This window comes from Oratosquilla oratoria, chromosome 25, assembly GCF_046742065.1.
Source record: "Oratosquilla oratoria isolate Oo_2021 chromosome 25, ASM4674206v1, whole genome shotgun sequence".
In the NCBI taxonomy this organism is placed as follows: domain Eukaryota; kingdom Metazoa; phylum Arthropoda; class Malacostraca; order Stomatopoda; family Squillidae; genus Oratosquilla; species Oratosquilla oratoria.
In genome coordinates this window covers 51,107,540-51,128,818 of record NC_134801.1, presented here as the reverse complement: position 1 = coordinate 51,128,818, position 21,279 = coordinate 51,107,540, and the positions used below count along the sequence as shown (strand labels likewise).

At 40.1% G+C, this 21,279-nt stretch overlaps 1 protein-coding gene across 1 annotated transcript in view; it reads right to left on the bottom strand.

The window, feature by feature from the left end:
* Positions 1-8,078: 8,078 nt before the first annotated feature.
* The window catches only part of LOC143038951 (ATP-binding cassette sub-family G member 5), a 29,523-nt gene continuing 16,322 nt past the window's right edge, over positions 8,079-21,279 (bottom strand). Inside the window, exons 5-13 of the mRNA XM_076208760.1 lie at positions 20,910-21,054; positions 19,205-19,331; positions 17,340-17,485; positions 16,584-16,794; positions 15,563-15,680; positions 13,699-13,792; positions 11,988-12,126; positions 9,804-10,016; positions 8,079-9,243 (exon numbers count right to left, since the gene is read on the bottom strand). Of these exons, the coding sequence (XP_076064875.1) occupies positions 8,877-9,243; positions 9,804-10,016; positions 11,988-12,126; positions 13,699-13,792; positions 15,563-15,680; positions 16,584-16,794; positions 17,340-17,485; positions 19,205-19,331; positions 20,910-21,054 (1,560 nt within the window). The 3' untranslated portion in view covers positions 8,079-8,876. The remainder of the gene's footprint in view (positions 9,244-9,803; positions 10,017-11,987; positions 12,127-13,698; positions 13,793-15,562; positions 15,681-16,583; positions 16,795-17,339; positions 17,486-19,204; positions 19,332-20,909; positions 21,055-21,279) is intronic.

The window sequence follows — 21,279 nt, the reverse complement described above, 5'->3', positions numbered from 1 at the left end:
CAAATGTGCTACATTTCTGTTTAGACATATACAGTTATGTTGTTACTTAGTGACTTATTGGTATAAGACTAAGTGAACCATTTGACACTTTTGTTTTTGCAATCGAATACAGACATAACATAAACTATATAGAATTGCGAGGATGGCACAGAAAATCACATGACACTTATTTCCACTATGGCCCTCTATAAAACAAAGAATTCAGATACATTTAACTATGAACAGACATGATAGATCACAGTATTTACTGCTGATCATGAATTGTTTCCGAATGACTTGATAGCGTTTGTGATTATAGATAAAGTATTCAATTTTTTTTAATAGATGGAAGATCGTATATATGTGTCCCTCAGAGAGATCCAATCTGTATTTGCACGATTAGTCGATATAAACTGTAACATAGACATAAGGTAGATTTCAAGTTTTTGTCAACGACTTCTAGTTCTATTTTTCTGTAGCTGATATTGATAATACATTTAAAAAGATAAATAACTATCTTCAGCGTGTCATGGAATGAGTGAATTATGAACACAGTTGAAAGGTCAACTCATAAGAAGGTTTTAGATTTATTTTTTATTTCATGCATGGAAATATAACTTAGAAGAAGTTAGAACACCAAAATGCACATTTCTAGCATTTTATAGTCTTGATTTTACCCAAATAGCATGATCTTAAAAGTGTCTAGTAGTAGACGAACTTTTCAATGTCGTAGTTACATTTTCCATCGCCAGGGCAACTGATGACGTCGGTATTGCCAGCGAACAACACGATAGGGATTTCACATCGAGTGAAGAATATTTATTGGATTTAGATGCTCTCTCGTGTTCCAGTGTGGGTAGTGTGCATGGATACATGTACGAACCAATTCGGATATCCAAACAAGACTTAACTGACGGAGAACATGTCGAAAGTGAGGAATCTTCAGAGGATGAACGCCCAGAACGAGCAGGAAATAAGGACTGGAGAGTTCGTCGGAATGCATTACTGCATGCACGCTTTGCATGCATAAATGCACACCACCAACTACACCAGACCAGACACATGATTTCGTTGGTTTGTCATGAGACGTGTGGATGAAGGTTTGAAGGCATGGGATAGTAGGTCTAATACCTAGCAGACGTTGATGGGCCTAGCCCTATCTACCAGGCCCCAGCAGGGTTGTTTTTTATTTTATTTTGTTGGAAAAACATCCACACGTCTATCAATATGACCACGTCGCAAGTGCATGGACAGTTCATCTGTTCATGCAAGGAGCTTAGCATGGTTAGGCCTATGGCATTCCTGCCATATGACTATGGGTAACCAGAAGATTGTTTCTATTACATTTTCTAACATGCTAAGTTCCTGTTCTAGAATAAATGTTTTATTGGGAAATATATAGTTGAGGATTCAGAATATATATATGTATGTATAAGACATTCTGAAAGGTTGACGTAAGCGGAGTAGGAAACACACGAGTCTTAGTCTTGAATTTATTCCTGATTAGTTTCGCAGGTATGCTTTTTTAAAGCATACCTGCGAAACTAGTCAGGAATAAACTCAAGACTAAGACTCCTGTGTTTCCTACTCCGCTTACGTCATATATATATATGTATATATATATGTATATATATATATGTATATATATATATATATATATATATATATATATATATGCAAAGAAATCACAAAACACACGTGATAAACTATTTTCGCAGAAGCCACCGGGAAATTGAAAAAAAAAAAAACGTTCGGTATCTGTTTGTTCAATTCCCGGTGGTATCTGAAAAAAAAAGAAAAAAGAAAAAAGAAAAAAAAATATATATGTATATATATATACATATATGTATATATATATATGTATATATATATATATATATATATATATATATATGTATATATATATTGGTGGAAACGTAGAAACACCAGATTCAGAAGTCCCTGTCCGAGACCCGTCCTCAGGGGCTACAATGGAATACAGAAGTCAAATGATGTAAATATACGAGCTACTACGTCCACAGAAGAGGGACGTGGTAACCCTATGGACGTAGTCGCTTGTATATTTATACCATGTGACTTCTGCATTCCATTGTAACCCTTAAGGACGGGTCCCGGACAGGGCCCGTGTGGTAAGTGCCAAACGCGCAGTATCTTTGGTAGGAGTTTATTGCGGAGGTCTACACACAAGTATGGCAGGAAGTGATCTGTCACAAGTGAATGCTTGGGGGCCTAGCTTGGGCATTAAGACGCGCTCGTGCCCTACTTCCTGATACATTGCTGCCAGGCGGGAAAAAGATTGGGCAAAACAATACATACTAACATATCTAGGTATATACATAAGAATGTACAGAAACAAGAGACCAATCACATATAATGATGAATATGCATGCAAAATGGTTTAAGGGTAACATATATTTAGTACCTTAATGCTATGACGTGTGCAATTGGCATAGACGCATACGCGTTTAGCGTACGCCTAATGACATATATATATTCGGTTATATAATTATGTATAGGGCACTTATATAATGTAATGACTACATAGGCTTCCTTATACAAAACATTTACAATAGATATATGTTGATATTACGTACTCATGTTTAATAAAGAAGTGTTACATATACAGTACAATAAAGGAGATACATATACAATAAATATATACAATAATTATATTATTATTATTATGATGATGATTATGGTTATTATTACCATTATTGTCTTCATCATTATTACTAATATTATTAGTTACCACCATTATCATTATTTATTTTCCTATTCATCATCATTACAATTAACTTTTTGGTACAATTCTTTTCGCATTGAAAGTGTCTAGGTATCTGTTGTCGTGTGGCAGTTATGTCGAATGCAATTCGAAAAGTCGGTCTGAGGAATTTTTTTAACCTCTGATCTTGTAGCACTATTACTTTTGTGAATGAGACTGTTGCAGACTTTTTTCAGGCAAAGAAGTGTACGAATTATGCAGTTTCACCATTATCCAAAATACATACGGTTTGATAAAGATACATGAATATAGTAATGTATAAATCTCTCTAGAATTAGATGGATAGACATCGACAAGCTATCACCACTGGTGTTTATGATCTGTTCAGACAGATAATGACGTAGACTGTCTTGGTCATGTAGGATTAGACTACTGTTTACCAGTGCAATCTTGTTTCGTCAAAACTTAGTGTAGCTTTTAGTCCTTCATGTCTCTTAATGATATAGGAAGCATCTAATATCCATCGTCATTTTGACTTACAGATAAATTCTGAGTCATGTTATGATTATTCCAAGTTCGTTAGCTAAATATTCCTATCCCTTATTAGAGGTTAAAAATAATAATTTATTATTGCGGAGACTTCAAAATGGGCAGGAGCATAATTATGAAGGATTGAATGATAATATTTATTACAAGTGAATTTGCTTTAGAAAATTATATAAAATGCAAATGAAATTTAATATACGAAGATATTAACAAAAAATAAAATTTATAATACAGTACATTTTTGTTAATAACAATTCGTTAAACTATATATTTTGTTTAAAATATATTATGTTCGTTTACTTTTATTAAACAATAGAAATATATGGCTAAGGGTAAACTTTAATAATTATCAGCCCCTTTAGTATTGTATCAATGTAGGTCTCGCAAACAATTATAGTTATTCCCATATTACTCTCTTTAACCACGACAATTATGTAAATTATATTCTGGCTACACGCAAATATTTCTAATTATCTATAAAAAAAAATGAAAAATATTAATACAATTTCAATACACATTTATAAAATGGTTTTATTTCCATTATTTTATTATTTTTATATACTTATTTTTTCTATCAAAAATAATTTTATAACTGGAATAATAAAAGAAAATTCGATTCGTGTGTGTTATGAGATCTCAAAAACTCAACACCAACTGATTAAGTAAGTATGTCCAACATGTATTCTCATTGCGACACTCTCTGTAAATGTTCTTCCTTTCCAGTTGACCCCTCAACCTTCCATTCCACTGTCTCCCCCTTTCCACCCTCTCCCCCACCTGATCTGTCCTGCCCTTGTGCGTGTACTACTAGCCCAAAAGACTTCTAAGCAAGCAAGTGGGTCTACCCCATACCTTTAAAAACTTATGCTTCATTTCATTCTTTCCTACCACTAAACCCCAACATCCCCCTCCCTCCCTCACCCCCATCTTATCTATCCTGCCCTCTTAACTATCATGACTTCCCAGAACCATGGAGACATGCCCACGGAATACCCATTCTCATATAGGGGTAGGACCCAAAGAGTCCTAGAGCGCTTACCAACTGCTTATGCAAAGTATTGGAACGTATGGTCAATAACAGATTAATATTCATTCTCGAATCTCAAGATTTAAGTTCCTGCCCAATGTGGTTTCAAGAAAATCGAAGTAGTCTCGACCATTTGGTCAACTTATGACATGAAATCCTTTCAAGTTTCGAAAGGAAAGATTTCCTTGTAGCTTGCTTCTTAGATTTAGAAAAAGCCTACGACATGGCATGGCGACGTGGTATCCTCGAAAAACTCTATGCACTTGGACTTAGAGGGAATCTCCCTATTTTTATTCAAAGTTTTCTACTAGAACGAACATTCTCTGTCAAAATTCAAGGTGTTTTTCATCAGTGCGCATGCAAGAAAACGGCGTACCACAGGGAGGTGTGTTGAGCCCCACATTATTTATGTTACTTATCAACAATATTCTACCTGCTCAGCCTCGGAACCTTAAATACTCATTATACACTGACGACGTTGGAATCTGGCATTCCTCATCGAACGCTAGTTTTTCCGGCTTTCGCGTACAACTTGCCCTGGACTCGCTCCAGGAATGGTCTGACGAATGGGGATTTAAGTTTTCGGAAGTAAAGTCAACAGTGGCTGTATTTCCACGCAGAGCCCAGGCAGAAATCGATCTGCAATTACATGGAAATCCCATTCCAGTACAAAATTCAACCTTTTTCCTTAGCCTGAAACTGGACTCCAGGCTAAACTGGAAGGCCCATGTAAAGTATCTAGTTGATGCGTGCAACAAGAGACTTAATTTGCTACGCAAACTAACGGGCAGAAATTGGGGAGCAGATAGGAAATCTTTGCTAATAATTTATGAGTACCTAATTATATCTAAATTAGACTATGGGTGTCAGATTTATGGTTCGGCAACATCAACCACGTTACAATCCCTGAACATCATCCAAGATAAAGGACTACGACTTGCACTTGGAGCATTACGCTGCACAAGAATCGAGAGGCTGGAAGTTGAAGCCAATGTTCCCCCCTCCACTAAAGGCGTGAACTCCTTACACTCCGCTACGCCGCCAAAGTGCTTCGTATCCCACGACATCCCTGCAAGCGGGCGGCGTCCCAATACGAGCATTTTACCAACTCCAACCTTAATCCCCTTTCCATCAGGATCCGATTCTTGTGCAAGCAGTATTCAGTGCCATTGTGGTCTATTGAAAAATTGAAGACGTTCCACATACCACCGTGGGAAAAGATCACACTGAACGTCGACATCAATAAAAAATCTCCACAAGAAATCATACTCGATGGAAGAACTTAGACAGAAGACCCTACAAGTCATCAACGGGTAGATAGATAGATAGATAGATAGACTTTATTTGGCAATAAATCAATGTACATGAAGTGCAAATAATAACAAGAACACATAGTTCGAAATAATGAATGTAAATTGCCAAGGATAACACAAAAAGCATGAACGCTTATTTCCATTGTGGTACACTGGCCACAGGACACTGTATACGGATGGTTTCAAGTGTGGCCGTAAGACAGGGACAGGGTTATATAGCTCCACAACCCGGATGATGTTCAGATTGTCGGACTATACTAGCATTTATATTGCCGAACTCTTTGGAATGTACAAAGTGATAAAAGGCTCAATCTGACACACATAGTAACTTTGTTGTTTTCTCAGATTCTTTGAGTGCATTACAGTCAGTTAAGTTAGGTAACCAAATGGGGAATTCTCTCCTGGGCAAAACCATTAGCGCACTTTCAACGACCAACAAGTCCATTACTCTCTCTTGGGTTACCAGCCACATTGGGATCTCCGGGAACGAAAAAGCGGACACGCTGGCCAAATCTGCGTTAGAAAATGACTTTATTACAGATATACACCATAGACAGAGGCACTTTCAATTCAATCTTAAGAAAACAATTACACGCACACTGGCAACACCAGTGGGACAATCTCAACATTACACATAAACAAAAGAAGCACACAACAAACTGGTCAACATCATACAGAAGCAATAGATGGAAGGAAATCGCCACAGCAAGGCTGAGGATGAATTCCACCTACATCACCCACCTAGATCCTTATGTCACTGGCGTATTTCCTCCCCAGTGCAACACCTGCAACACTATACTATCTATAAGACACATATTCATACACTGTACTAAATATAACACACAGCTCCAGGCGTGTATACATCACTGCAGACTCAACAACATTCAGTTAAACGTGACAAATCTTTTGGCCAATGAATGTTTCCTTATTGACAAAGCAGTGTTTTATTTAATTAAACAAGACCAGGCTTAATGACCCCCTTATGGGTCGATATCCTTAAGATCCAACAAAAAATGCATATATTTGTATATTTATTTTTTCTATAATTTACAGCTATAATAATGATCAAACCCATTACTAATGTATATCCAGCGATATGATAGTTGTAATGTTAGTGTAATGCGGAGGCATTTCACCTTTCCCGTAAGGAAGTCTTGACTCTCACCACCGTCTGTATATCCAGGCTTAATGAGCCCATTATGGGTCGATAGCCTTAAGATAAAAAAAAAGTACATACAATAATTACATATAACAAAGGGTCTTCCTCCTATCAAGGGAGGTTGCAAAAAAAAAAAAAAAAAGGAAACAAAAAAATGGACTCCCACCCATTCCATCTCCACGTACTCAACTTCTATTTACCTCCTTCCTCCCTCATACCTTGGCTCCTCCTGGATGACGGGTCATCCCTGCATCTCGCCCACTACTCTGGGTCAAAAGCAAAGACATAACACATCCACAGCAAGGCCGCTTCATTTAATCGGCGATCCCCTTTTCCGTCCCCTCATGCAGAAAAAAGAGAAGACGGAGAGAAATCCCTTCAGGCTGCGTTAAATTATTTTTTCATCCATACTCCCTCAGCTTTCATCTCCCACCCACTCCCCCTCATGCGTCACAGCATCATCCATACACAACCTTTCTCCATTCACCCCTATCTTCTGTCTTCTCCCGTCCTTCCTCAACAGACATTCCCGTCTTTTCTAATGCCCCATTTACCCCATCCATCCATCTCATCCTTGGTCGCCCCCTTATGTTCACTCCTATCTTTGCCTTCCACACCTCTTTTACTAATCTTTCTTCACTCATTCTTTCCATATGTCCAAACCATCACAACACTCTTTCATCATCCCCATCTCCCAACTCCCTTCCCACCCCCGTTCTCCTCTTCACCTCTCGTTTCTCACTCTATCCAGCTTAGTAACCCCTATCATACTTCTCAGGCACCTCATCTCAAACACATTCAAACTCCTCCTCTCTTATGTTCCATGTTTCTGCCCCGTACAGTGCTGTTGGCACAATCACTCCTTCATACAATCTCCTCTTAGCATCCATTCCCAAATGTCTATTTCTCATTACACTTTTTAATCCACCCAGGCATTTACTTGCTTCTCTCAATATACATTCTACCTCCACTCCTTTCCCGCTACATTCGCACCCAAGTATTTAAAACTGTCCATTTCCTCCAGTTTCTCTCCCTTAATACTCACTTCCAGTCTGCTGCTACTTTCTTCCCTTGTACATCTTATTACCTTACTTTTACCCACATTTATCTTCAACTTCCTTCATTCGCACACCTTCTCAAACTGTCACTATATATATTTAGGAAAACGTCACCTTTTGGACACACGTACCTGCTAGACGGTGGAAGGCTTATATTTGATTTGTATCGGTGAGTTGATATATAAATCCCACTCAATCACGTGGCAGACCAAACATATGTGCATGTGCTCCTTATAAATTCAACCATTCGTATGTTTCTCTTCTTTTCTCAGAGCAGGTTAAATAAAACTTTGTTAACAAAAGAGCAACTGTATTACCCGAAGATCTTAACCCTAGATAATATTGGAAAACAATAAATATCACAAACAAAATAATATATGTGCTGATTATTTATCAACGGCTTCGCTCATTCTCCTGTATGGGATGAAGCTGGTCAGCAATAGGCAAAATTGTATTGGGCGGACGTAGAACTTGGTAACTTCCTGGTCAGTGTTTGTCTTCTCAGTGGCCTAATTGGGTGACACTACAGAAGTGTTTTAATGCTTGAGAGTCACATGTGCAAGTAACACATTAGTTCTTTTGATATAGTGTAACTTGACATTTGTTTTTATACATGAGCCATTAGACAGGGATCAATTATTCTCGTTTTACAGGGGTCTACAACGTGATGGAATTATTGATAAAGAAAATAAAGATTAATCCAAAATTTATCGCCACTTTATCATAGAACCCTTAGCTTAATTGTAAAAAGGCACATACGTTATGCAGTGCTGTTTATATATTCACTTGTCGACATCACAATTGAGCGCATGGAAAGGAAGGGAAGAAGAATTCAGTACCTGATTCTCCACAATGGAGATTCCCCTTTAACCCGAGTGAAATAGCTTGGCGGTCTCAAAAACAGACTTTTTGAGTAACATGGCTTTTGGTAGGACGCCGCCAGCTAAACGAAGTCCTGTGGCATCATTCGTGAAACTCTTAATCTTGACGATAAGGTTAAGCGAAGCTTAATAATAAGTCTTTAAACTGCTCATTTAACAACAGCCCCCTTCTTTTTTTTCGCATCAGATTTTCAGTCTCTGAATTTGGCCTTGATGAAGGCAGGTAAGGGCACAAGGTAGAGCACCAGGTTGACGACCATCATTCCCCCAACGAAGGCGAAGGAGAGCCCGAAGTTGATCCAAAGGAGAAGGTCTTCCCGGTTATGGTCGAAGGCGTTGTCGGGGAAGTGGTACCTCTCGAGCAGGTAATAGGACCCGTTCCGGTAGCGACAGCCGTACTCGGCGTTGTTGTCCGGGCAGGTCGGGTTGGATGACGCGTTGACGGGGAGGTTGGGCAAACGGTCCATGAACATTTGCTGGTGGAGGAAGGCCGAGGCGTAACGGTAGACGATGATGTGGCCTAGGTAGTAGAGCCAGTCGGGCATTCCCACGAGGGACCTACGGAGAGAGAAAAAGAGGAATTTCTTGAACTCTCTGCCGGTTAGAGAATTCTACTAAGCTGAGTAGAATAGTTTAGCTTTAGCAAGAAAAATCCTAGATCAAAGAGAGGATTTTCTAAGCTGTGTGCAACAGTCTAGGATCTACAAAGAGAGAAAAAAGAGGAGTTTTTTTTTTAACTCCTCGCTGGTTAGAGGTCTCCCTAAGCTAAATAGAATAAAAAGAAGAGGTAGAAGAGGAAGACGAGGAAGAAGACGAGGAAGAAGAAAACGAAGTAGAAGAGGAAGAAGACGAGGTAGAAGAAGAAAAACAAGAAGAAAAACAAGAAGAAGAAAAATAAAATAAATATAAAAACAAAAAGACGACATCGTCCACTGGAAGGTTTAAATACAAAAATCTCCCATTAATCTTCTAACTCCATTCCCTTCGAGAAACCTCATCGCCACCGAGAAACTAGTCAGGAATAAAATCAGACTAAGACTTCTGCGTTTCTTCCTCCCACTCACACCAACACGAACACAAATAGACTTAAAAGACTAGAAAAGGAAAACGGAAGTTACCTCAAGGACGCTGAGGCTGCAACGATGTAGAAGATGGTGAGGGCGATGGATGTGGCTGCAGCGTGGTACGAAGACCTCATGAGCATCATCAACGCGATCGTCTGTTGCTCGACGAAAGTCCAGCAGCACCAGAGGATTGAAGAGAAGTAGATCCAACCTAGCCAGTCAATTCCGACCAGGCCCGAGTCGCTCGGGACCCCTAGGTTCAGTCCGCTGTGAGTGAGTGAGTGAGTAATAAATGAAAATCAATCAAATAATAACAAACAAACAGACAAATAATACATACATATACCAAGGCTTTTTCCCCCTTTCAAGGGAGGTAGCCAAAAAGAAAAAGGCATAAAATCATTCACACCTATTCCATCCCTAAATGCACTCCCCTCCCCTCCCTCTTACAAAGGATTACAAAGGCAAAGCATGCCGACAGGAGACCTTTTGATCCATATCTAGGTCGGATGCAAAAAAAAAAAAAAAAAAAAAAAAAAAAAAAAAAAAAATTATAATAAATTAAAACTATAAAAATGTAAATAACAATTAAAATACATAAATAAATGCATTGGTATAGTTGAATAACAAACAAACAGGTAAATAGTAAATGATAATAAATTGACATATAACTAATAATAAATGAAAATCAGACAGACAAATTATAACAAAACAAAAGCAAATAATATAACATAAATTATAATAATTACAGCATCTTACTTAGGTATTTATCTAAATGATTCTTAAAGCTTCGAACTGAACTACATTGCACTACCTGTGCAGGAAGTTTATTCCATTCATTAACTACACGGTTGGCAAAGTTGTTTCTACCTACTTCCAAATTGAATCTATTTCCGGACAGTTTGAGACCATTGTTTCTTGTCTGATTCTTATTCAATGTGAAAATTTGGTCACTTTTGATGTTGTCAATTCCCTTTAAAATCTTAAAGACCTGTATCAAGTCACCTCTGAGTCTACGCTTTTTTAGGGAAAACAGATTCATGTGCTTAAGTTGATTTTCGTATGATTTATTTTTGATATTTGGAATCAGTTTTGTGGCTCGCCGTTGTCTTAGCACCTCCTGGATGACGGGTAATCCCTGCATCTTGTCCACTGCCCTGGGTCAGAGGCAGTGTCACAAGTCACAGCACATCCACAAATAATAAAACAAATAAGCAAATAATATAGAATAAATGGCAGTCATTACATCATCCTGCTTAGGTGTTTAGCTAAATGAATCTTAAAGCTTCGAACTAAACTACGTTGCACTACATCTACAGGAAGTTTTTTCCATTCATTAACTACATGGTTGGCGAAGTTGTTTCTACCCACTTTCAAATCAAATCTATTTCCTGACACTTTGAGACCATTATTTCTTGTCAGATTCTTATTAGGTGTAAAAGTTTTGTCACTTTTGATGTTGTCAATCCCCTTTAGAATCTTAAAGACCTGTATCAAGTTACCTCTGAATCTACACCTTTTAAAGGAAAAAAGATTCATATGTTTTATTCGATTTTCGTATGATTTATTTTTTATATTTGGAATCAGTTTTGTGGCTCGCCGTTGTACTTTTTTCAATCTGTCAATGTCTTTAATGAGATTCGGTGACCATACAAAAACAGCATATTCCAAATGTGAATGAACTAACGATTTATATAGATTATTATACACCGGTACGTGGTAGAAAGCAGTGATACAATGGCAGATTTTTTAGACCAGCAATTAATAAAAAATTTAAGTGAGAATAATTGGAAGGATATTCAACACATTATTGAGGATAAATATTTAAAAATGTAAGAATAAGTATTACTTTGGCCCAATATTTTGAAAGAAACTGAATCAAATGAGAACATATACTTCAATTTATATTCAAAATCATTGTAGTGTTGTTGGAGTACATCTGTTTAAAAGCCTCATCTACATTTATAGAATTCAGGTTAGCTCCCCAAAGCCTCATCGACATTTACAAAATTCAGGTTAGCCCCCTCTAAAGCCTCATCTATATCTACAAAATTCAGGTTAGCCCCCCTAAAGCCTCATCTATATTGACAAAATTCAGGTTTCCACCCCCAAAGCCTCATCTATATCTACAAAATTCAGGTTAACACCCCTAAATTTTGATCGTGAATCCATCACTGGCAACAGCATACGTTTAGTGTTACTTTCGAGTACAAGGACAAAAGGTTTGGTGTTACTTACAAGAAGATGATGGCGGAGGCTGCGAGTGAGGCTAGGTACGAGACAGGCCAAGCGAAGAGGACGTAGGTGAGGATGAAGAGAGGACCTCTGTAAAGCCCCTCACGTGCCTCGTGGTAATACCGAGTCCGGTGAGGAGCGACTGCAAAGAGAGCGATGGGCCTAAATCAGCTTCAATGCCAGTAAAGATATGACGTCTCAGACCTTAGGATGAGATGTAATCATGGGCTTTGTAAGTGGGCCTTTCCCTTTGTCTGTCCTTATCCATCTACCCGCTAAGGCCGATTCACACTGGGCCTAAACCAGCTTCAATGCCAGTAAAGATATGACGTCTCAGACCTTGAGATGAGATGTGATCATGGGCTTCGTGAGTGGACCTTTGCCTTTGTCTTTCCTCATCCATTTACCCGCTAAGGCCGATTCTCACCAACCGTTGTGAATTTGAATATCTAGAAGAAAACTCTGGATACAATATTATAGACTTCCCTAAGAACATTTCAATATTGTGTCTAGCTTTTGTAAAGGCTTACCCTTTCTTGTTTTGCCATTCTGTTTCTCAGTATATGACGCGAAGGTAATTTGACATTTGGATATTCGAAAAGCAGAAGATTGTAACCGAAGTCGTTTTTACTCAAACGAAGTCACAACGGTTGGCGAAAATCAGACTTAACTCTCGAAGTGTGGGAGAGAAACATATTCATTCCTTGTTTCACTCCCATCATTACTCGCAAATCTGTAACTTCCTCTTGCTTAACCCATTCAACTCCGATGACAAGATGTCTTGTCATTTGGTCAAATAAAACAAAAAATCATAAAACACCAAAATGTTTTATCAAACACCAGAAAAATATGACGTCAGTCCTCGTTTCGCTCGCGAGCGAAGCGAGGACTGACGTCATATTTTTCTGGTGTTTGATCAAACATTTTGGTGTTTTATGATTTTTTGTTTTATTTGACCAAATGACAAGACATCTTGTCATCGGAGTTTAATGGGTTAAACTACGCGAGGAAGAAGATTATACCATATTTTTTTTCCAGCAATGCTACTAGCTCATTATCGGTGCCCCTCTCCTAGGGACACCGTGCCACTCACGCACGTTTCCACTTGTTCGACACCCTGACTCGTATAACTTCAGACCCGGTCTCACAATTATCTAACGATACTGGAGTTCTCATTCTGCTGAACAAGATTATTTACCAATAGCCGAAACACTAATTTTTGCCTCGAGTTCCATTGACTAGAAACCCGTAGCCCCACAAGTGTCGGCAACATTCCATGTATCCTTCCAAAGAGGGAAGAAACATGAGGTGTTGTCTATGTTATATTTTTAAGGGTTTCTTTCTATACCACCGGATCGTGGTACTAGAAGGAGAGCAGTCGATGACTGTTAGCTCTTCCTGTGTAAAAAGATAAGAAAATTCAGTCGGAAGTGATATGGAGAGATTCTGGACCGAATACTGGACCATCAGTTGCAAACTGGACGCAAATGAACCAGTCAAGGTAAGTTTAGTCCATTTGTTCCCGGAGATCCCCCTAGACTGAAACCCCTAAATTGACATATGATTACACATACATTACTAAGAAAATTACTCCACATTATAATACACTTTTTTAATTCCAGGTAACCTTTGTCTGTTGCAGAGACTAGTGAGGGAAGACTATATGGATCCAGAGAATACTAGACGTCGTTAAGACGTTAAGAGGACAACTCACAGGCCTTGGAAGTGGCTGCTGCAGCAAGGAAGGAGGTTCCAGCGATGCAGTTGAAGAGAAGACCTCCGCGAGTCTGGAAGGACCTCTGGAAGTCCTGTCAGGGATGACATAGGGTAGTTGGTCAATGTATGTTCAGTAGGTGCTGCAGAGCTCAGAGGTGGTAAGAAGACGAATAGAAATCATAATCATAACACTAACAGAATAAGATTATCCATTTTATGATCTATGCACTTCCTTACATACGAATATGTGGTTAAAAGACAAATTTGGTGAAATGATCTTTGAAACCCTGACGAAAGCGTAAAGTGCGAAAGCTACTGTTTTCCTAATATTTGGAGATTTGTACTTATGGTTATTCTAATAGCAAATTCATAGACTGACATACTCTTGATTAAGGAGGAATAAAGAAATTGGTCTTATGCATTGATTAGTTTGGTCACGGAGCAGCGGTTCTCGAACTTTTTTCGTGAGTGACCCTATTTGGAATATTTCAGTCCTTCGCGACCCAGAATAAAGTAAAGAGAAAGAAAATGGACAGTGATATATACCCTTTACTCTGGAAAAAGAAATAGTGTGTATGGCTTTTCTTTAACAAAACTAAATTAGCAGAATCCATGTCACTGCATTTCCTTCAGAAAACTAAATTAGTGGGATCCGTGATGCTGATTCTTATTTACCAGTATTTTAAATCGCGGGGCCCTGCGACCCATCAAAATTGATCTCGCGACCCATAGTTTGAGAACCACTGATCTAGAATAACCAATTAGAAAAATAAATATTTTCATTCACTCCTGGACTTTGTCTTGGGACCAGAACACGGGTTAACAAATATAAGTTATGAATCTTCCGAGGAAAAAACAACCAAATAATCATAAGATTTTATTGCATCTTTAGATACATCATAAAGGTGGAATTACGAAAAATAAAAGTAAAATGATGGAGATGCTGTAGGTGAAAAACATATGTATAGCTTCGAGGGCTGCTGGAATCTCAAATTGGATACCCAAAGAATATAAAGAACAAGTGGTGGATAAGATTCACAAGTTGATTGTATGTTCATTAGAAAAAAAAAAAGAGAGAGAGAGAGAGAAAAGTGCTGATAGATCAGAACAAGGCAAATGTAGTCCCAGTCCATAAAGGGGTAAACAATATGAAGGTGAGGAGCAATGCACTGGAAAATCGTTACTTTTGTCCTGCGTGCTTGGACTGTTGGGGCATGCATCAGTCACTGATAGAAACCGGAGAAGTGTGGGACTCGAACCCACGATTGGAAGGATACGAATTCTTCACGTTTCCGAGAACACTATTAGAGAACAAACTTGGCTTAATCCCGAAACTATAAACCTGTGTTCTTGAGAGGGAGAACTATGAAACACAAATGAAGAAAAGAGAAGAACTGGGAGAGGAAAATCAAGGTACATAGCCAATTTGGAATAAGAAAAGGGTCGTATTTCTTAGCGTTTACTCAAGAGTGATAGGCGCACAAGAGAATTGGGCGAGTGTACTGTATTCCTGGATTTGGATAAATCTCTTGATAAAATATCTCACAAAAGATTAGTGTGTGCATTAGAATGTAGAATAAAACACAAAAGAAGTCTGCTGGAATGGATAAATGACTTGATGAAGAACAGATTGATGAGTACGGTTGTGAAGGATATGGTGTTAGATTGGCGGTAAGTGACTAGTGGGGTTCCTCTGGGTTCAGTGTCGGTATCAGCAGATATAACTATATTCCAAAATTGATCAAAACAACAAGTGAAAACGACAAAAAAAAGAGGCAGAAACGAGTGATAAAGGAACATAGGATGGGACAATCAAGACTCCTGCTGAGTGTAACAGAAAAGGTTGGGTGGTTGAGACTCACCTGAAGAGGCCAGTAGAAATTCCAGAGGAGGAAGAAGAAGCAGGGAAGAAGCATAAGCCGTAGGAAGACGTGCAGCATCCCTACACGGCCGCACGATATCATCATTGCCCAGGATCTCCTGAAGAAAGAACTTCTGTTATTCTCATGCTATACCATTTCATTACCTGTGTAGTGGACCAGTACGTGTTGGAGGTGGGGACGCCCGTACACAATACCATGGTCTTTGAGTTATAGAGACTTCTGTCTCCTGGATACAAAGACTCCAGCTTTCTTCATCCTGACTGAGGGGCATTCGACCCCTAGATGACTCGGGGCAAGCTCTATCAAGAGACCTTTGAGTATGGCCAGTGGTTGCTGCTGGTTATCAAGATGCTACAGGGTTCTTGTCAATGGAACTCGAAACTCTAAAACTAAAAATGTTCATCCGTGAGTGTGCACTGCAAGACCATCGGCCCCCTGGAGACAATACAGCTTCTGTACCTCACCTGGATTAATGACCTCTAATACTAAGACGTAATACCAAGAGTGAACATAATCGACATTCTATTTATAATCTTGTCTTGTTTATTGCTAAGCTACATCCCTTATTAGGGGGAAGAATCCTCTTGGTATGGCATTATGACAGTAAAAACACACCTGCCAGTTCCCAACCTACGACCATCATCAACTACAACTACTCTATAGCCAAAGGCTGCGTTTCCACCGAGCGAGTCTCGTCAGATCCTCATCAACCGTTGTGAGTTCGTTTGGGTAGAAACGACTTCGGTTACAATCTTTCATTTTTTCAATCTTCAAATGTCAAATTGGCTTTGCGTCACGTATTGAGAAACCGAATGGCGAAATGAAAGGAGCTAAACGTTCACAAATATTAGACAGATTGTTGGAATGTTCTTAGGGAAATCTAGAACGTTGCAAACAAAGTCTTCTTCCAGCTATTCGAATTCACAGCATTTGACGAGAATCAGCCCTGACTCGCTCGGTGGAAACGCAGCCTAAGAATGCGACAGACAACTTAACGTACATGAAGAGCGACGCCATGGTAGAGAACACGCCCGGCCTGCCATACGCCGAGAGGGGAACCTTGTACTCGCTGTTGTCGATCTCTGGCGGAGGCCCGGCGTACTTTCGGTAGGGCGCTCCCTCCAGCTTAAAGCGCTCGACCAGCGCAGCGATCTGGTTGTTCGAGTCGATGAATCGTTCGCGGGATCGGCGGTCCACCGTCGAGAGACACACTGGCGGAGGGGGACGTGTATGAGGTAAAACATATACGTACATATACCTCCTTACAAGGGGGGAGGAGGTGAGGGTGAGGGAGGGAAAGGAAGTGGGGAGGAGAGTGGAAGTGAGAGGGAAGTGAGAGTGAAAAAGTGAGAGAGAGATAGAGATAGATAAATAGATAGATAGATAGATAGGTAGAGAGAGAGAGGGATAGAGGAAAAGAAGGGTGAGAGAGAGGAACAGAAGGATGAGAGAGAGGAAGAGAAGGATGAGAGAGAGGAAGAGAAGGATGAGAGAGAGGAAGAGAAGGATGAGAGAGAGGAAGAGAAGGATGAGAGAGAGGAAGAGAAGGATGAGAGAGAGGAAGAGAAGGATGAGAGAGAGGAAGAGAAGGATGAGAGAGAGGAAGAGAAGGATGAGAGAGAGGAACAGAAGGATGAGAGAGAGGAAGAGAAGGATGAGAGAGAGGAACAGAAGGATGAGAGAGAGGAACAGAAGGCTGAGAGAGGGGAACAGAAAGATGAGGGAAAAAATACTATCAACAACAATAATAACTTACGGTAATACATGAGCGGATTTTCGAGTTCCGGGCAGGGAAACCCGATGTTGCGGAAGTAGTCTAGCATCATCCGGGTCGATCCGGTGTAGACGATGTCTCCCAGACACAGGTATGCCGCCCGGTCCAAGAACGGGAAAATGTCGGACCTGAAACAGGTGAGGAAGTTGAGAAACTAAAATTTGGGAGTTTCTAGAAAGTGTTGAGGGGGCTCCTCCATTGGGCCCTGGGAGTTGGGGAGTTTCTAGAAAGTGTTGATGAGGCTCTTTTGGGCCCTAAGAGTTGGGAGTTTCTAGAAAGTGTTGAGGGGGCTCCTCCATTGGGCCCTGGGAGTTGGGGAGTTTCTAGAAAGTGTTGACGAGGCTCTTTTGGGCCCTAAGAGTTGGGAGTTTCTGGAAAGTGTCGAGGGGGCTCCACTGGGCCCTAAGCGTTGGGAGTTTCTAGAAAATGTTGATGGGCACCATTGGACCCTGAGAGTTGGGAGTTTCTAGAAAGTGTTGAGGAGGCTCCATTGGGCCCTAAGAGTTGGGAGTTTCTAGAAAGTGTTGAGGGGGCTCCTCCATTGGGCCCTGGGAGTTGGGGAGTTTCTAGAAAGTGTTGACGAGGCTCTTTTGGGCCCTAAGAGTTGGGAGTTTCTGGAAAGTGTCGAGGGGGCTCCACTGGGCCCTAAGCGTTGGGAGTTTCTGGAAAGTGTCGAGGGGGCTCCACTGGGCCCTAAGCGTTGGGAGTTTCTAGAAAATGTTGATGGGCACCATTGGGCCCTAAGAGTTGGGAGTTTCTAGAAAGTGTTGAGGGGGCTCCATTGGGCCCTAAGAGTTGGGAGTTTTTAGAAAGTGTTGAGGGGGGCTCCGTTGGGCCCTAAGCGTTGGGAGTTTCTAGAAAGTGTCGAGGGGGCTCCATTGGACCCTAAGAGTTGGGAGTTTCTAGAAAGTGTTGAGGGGGCTCCATTGGGCCCTAAGAGTTGGGAGTTTCTAGAAAGTGTTGAGGGGGCTCCATTGGGCCCTATGAGTTGGGAGTTTTTAGTAAGTGTCGAGGGGGCTCCACTGGGCCCTAAGCGTTGGGAGTTTCTAGAAAATGTTGATGGGCACCATTGGACCCTGAGAGTTGGGAGTTTCTAGAAAGTGTTGAGGAGGCTCCATTGGGCCCTAAGAGTTGGGAGTTTCTAGAAAGTGTTGAGGGGGCTCCATTGGGCCCTAAGAGTTGGGAGTTTTTAGAAAGTGTTGAGGGGGCTCCATTGGGCCCTAAGAGTTGGGAGTTTTTAGAAAGTGTTGAGGGGGGCTCCGTTGGGCCCTAAGCGTTGGGAGTTTCTAGAAAGTGTCGAGGGGGCTCCATTGGACCCTAAATTATTTGTTGACAACACTGATGTAGAGTCATCAAAGATAAAAATTGTCACGTTGATAACGGGTTCTAGGAAAAATGTTTAGAGGAGTTTTGGTTGGTGCTGGTATTGTCGTTAGTCAGTGAGTGTCGACTGTGGGAGAGAGGTTTTTATATCACCCATGGGGAGGGGGGGTGGGGTGGAATTTACCTCCAATTGAACAAAACCCTCTGACAGAAGATAGAATAAATCTTTGTCAAATCTCAACACTGAAAAAGTCAACCACATTATTTCTAATTTTATTCCTTGCCATCACGGTCGAGACTGGCGAGGAGCTCGATGGAAGTATATACGGAAACTAATACGTGGTCAGTCTAAGGACTCGAACCAAGCTCAGACGTAACAAGTGAACAGTAACTTAGACCATTGCCCTATGAAGAGCGATGTACCGTGATGACATGGGATTAAAGTGAAAATTAATGTGGTTGAAAAGATGAATATCTGTACACTGTATGTATGTATGCATGTATATGGGTATGTATGTGTATACCTTGGCTTCTCCATGGTGACAAGGACGATACGGTTGTACTTCTTGGCATGATTGCTCAGAATAGAGATGACGAAGTAGGTATTGAGTGGGTCCAGCCCCCAGGCCGGCTCGTCCAATAACAGCACGACTGCAACAAACAAGAGCCAATCAGAAACATTCTTTGTGTCGTCCCAATGAATACATGCACTCGGTTCAAACTGTTACAACGAATGTTTGTATAACAATCCGAATGCACCAATATGTTAATCAATTTCACAAGGAAATGTACTTAGAAGATTCTTGTTAGAGTTTCTCAGCTCAGGTTGATCGAAATTCAGTCTTATTCTAATTAATTTCTCAGCCAAAATATCGTCCGTTATTTGCCTGAACAGATATGTCACCATATTGTCGTTGGTGTTGTTTTTGTCGTTGATTAACTTGAGAAACATGAATCTCTGAACTCTGTTCCCGTTAAATGGAAGATCATTGAAACGGGGATCTGAAAGGAGCGTCTATAAGGCCCAAGTCACACCAAACTTTCGACCACCGGCGACCAGGTCGTCGCCGACCAGTTGCATGTAGTCTTTGGAACTCGCTGGTAGTCGGTAATAAGATAGATAAATAGACAGAGCGATAGATAGGTATATTGCAACACACACTGAATAGTCCCCAGTACATAGATTTCAACCGCATTAACTTTTTCCATTTCAATTCCTTGCATATGGTTTTGTGTCGCCGACCGATCGCTTGATTTTCAGTCGAAGATGGTCGGAGACAGGTCGTAAGCTTGGTGTGACTGGGGCTTTATGTAAACACTGCTCGGAGCAGCCACATCAGCTCTTTACAGAACCAAAGGTTAACGGGGCCTCCGACCTCTTGGAAGAGGGTATGAAGTATTTGCTTCTGCAGCTGGGGTGTTGTAGACCATGTGTTATGTATGTATCAGGGAGTGACGTTACACACACACACACACACACACACACACACACACACACACACACACACACACACACACACACACACACACACACACACACACACACACACACACACACACACTTGACCTTATCTTCACAGCTACGGCCCCAACCTCTCGACCGCAGCAAACAAATACACCATCATATGGTAACAACAACGACTAGCACCTTATGCACTCAAATTAGGCTAGTTTTGAAATTGACAAATTGCACATTGACAATGTATTTCTCTTTTGCTGTAAGCTCGATAAACCTGTTATATGTTATAATCATTACCATCCTCACTATCATCACTATTATTATCATGATCATTACTATCGTTATCATCATTATTACTATCATTACTAACATTACTACTATTATTATCAATCATCATTATTATTATCATTATCATCATTATTATCTTTATTGATTATCATTATCATGATTATCATTATTATCGTTATCAATATTAAATATTATCATTATAATTATCAATTATCATCATTATTATCATTATCATTATTATCAATCATTATTATCATTATTATCATTAATTATTATTATTATTATTATCACTATTATCATCTATCATTATCGTCATCATTATCACCAACTTCATTATTATCATTACTATCATCATTATTACTATCATTATCATTAATATTATCATTAGTATTATTGTCATTATTAGTATTATCATTATTACTATTATCATCATCATCGTCACTACACACACACCCCCATGCACATCTGAAATTCCCACTCACTTGGGTCTTTGATGAGTTGGACTCCGATGACGAGCCGCCGGTACTCGGAGAGCGTCAGTTGCTCCACGGGCCGGTTGGCCACCTGCGTGAGGGCCAAGTCGGCCAAGACCTGCTTCACGCGGCTCTCTCTAATCGAACTCCCGATCTGCAGTTCGAGGTGGAAAAGTGAGAACGGGGAGTGGGTGGTTAGGGGAAGGACCTATGGCTAGAACTATAGCTAACATAGAGTTGTTCTATGTGTACACATTTTCAACTTCTAAATTAAAAATGAACGAATCTGAAGGTCACAGTTCGTACACTTTATCAACTTCAAATTTTGGATTTTGATAATCGTAATTTTTCTAAAGTCCTGTGTCTCTTCGTTTTGGAA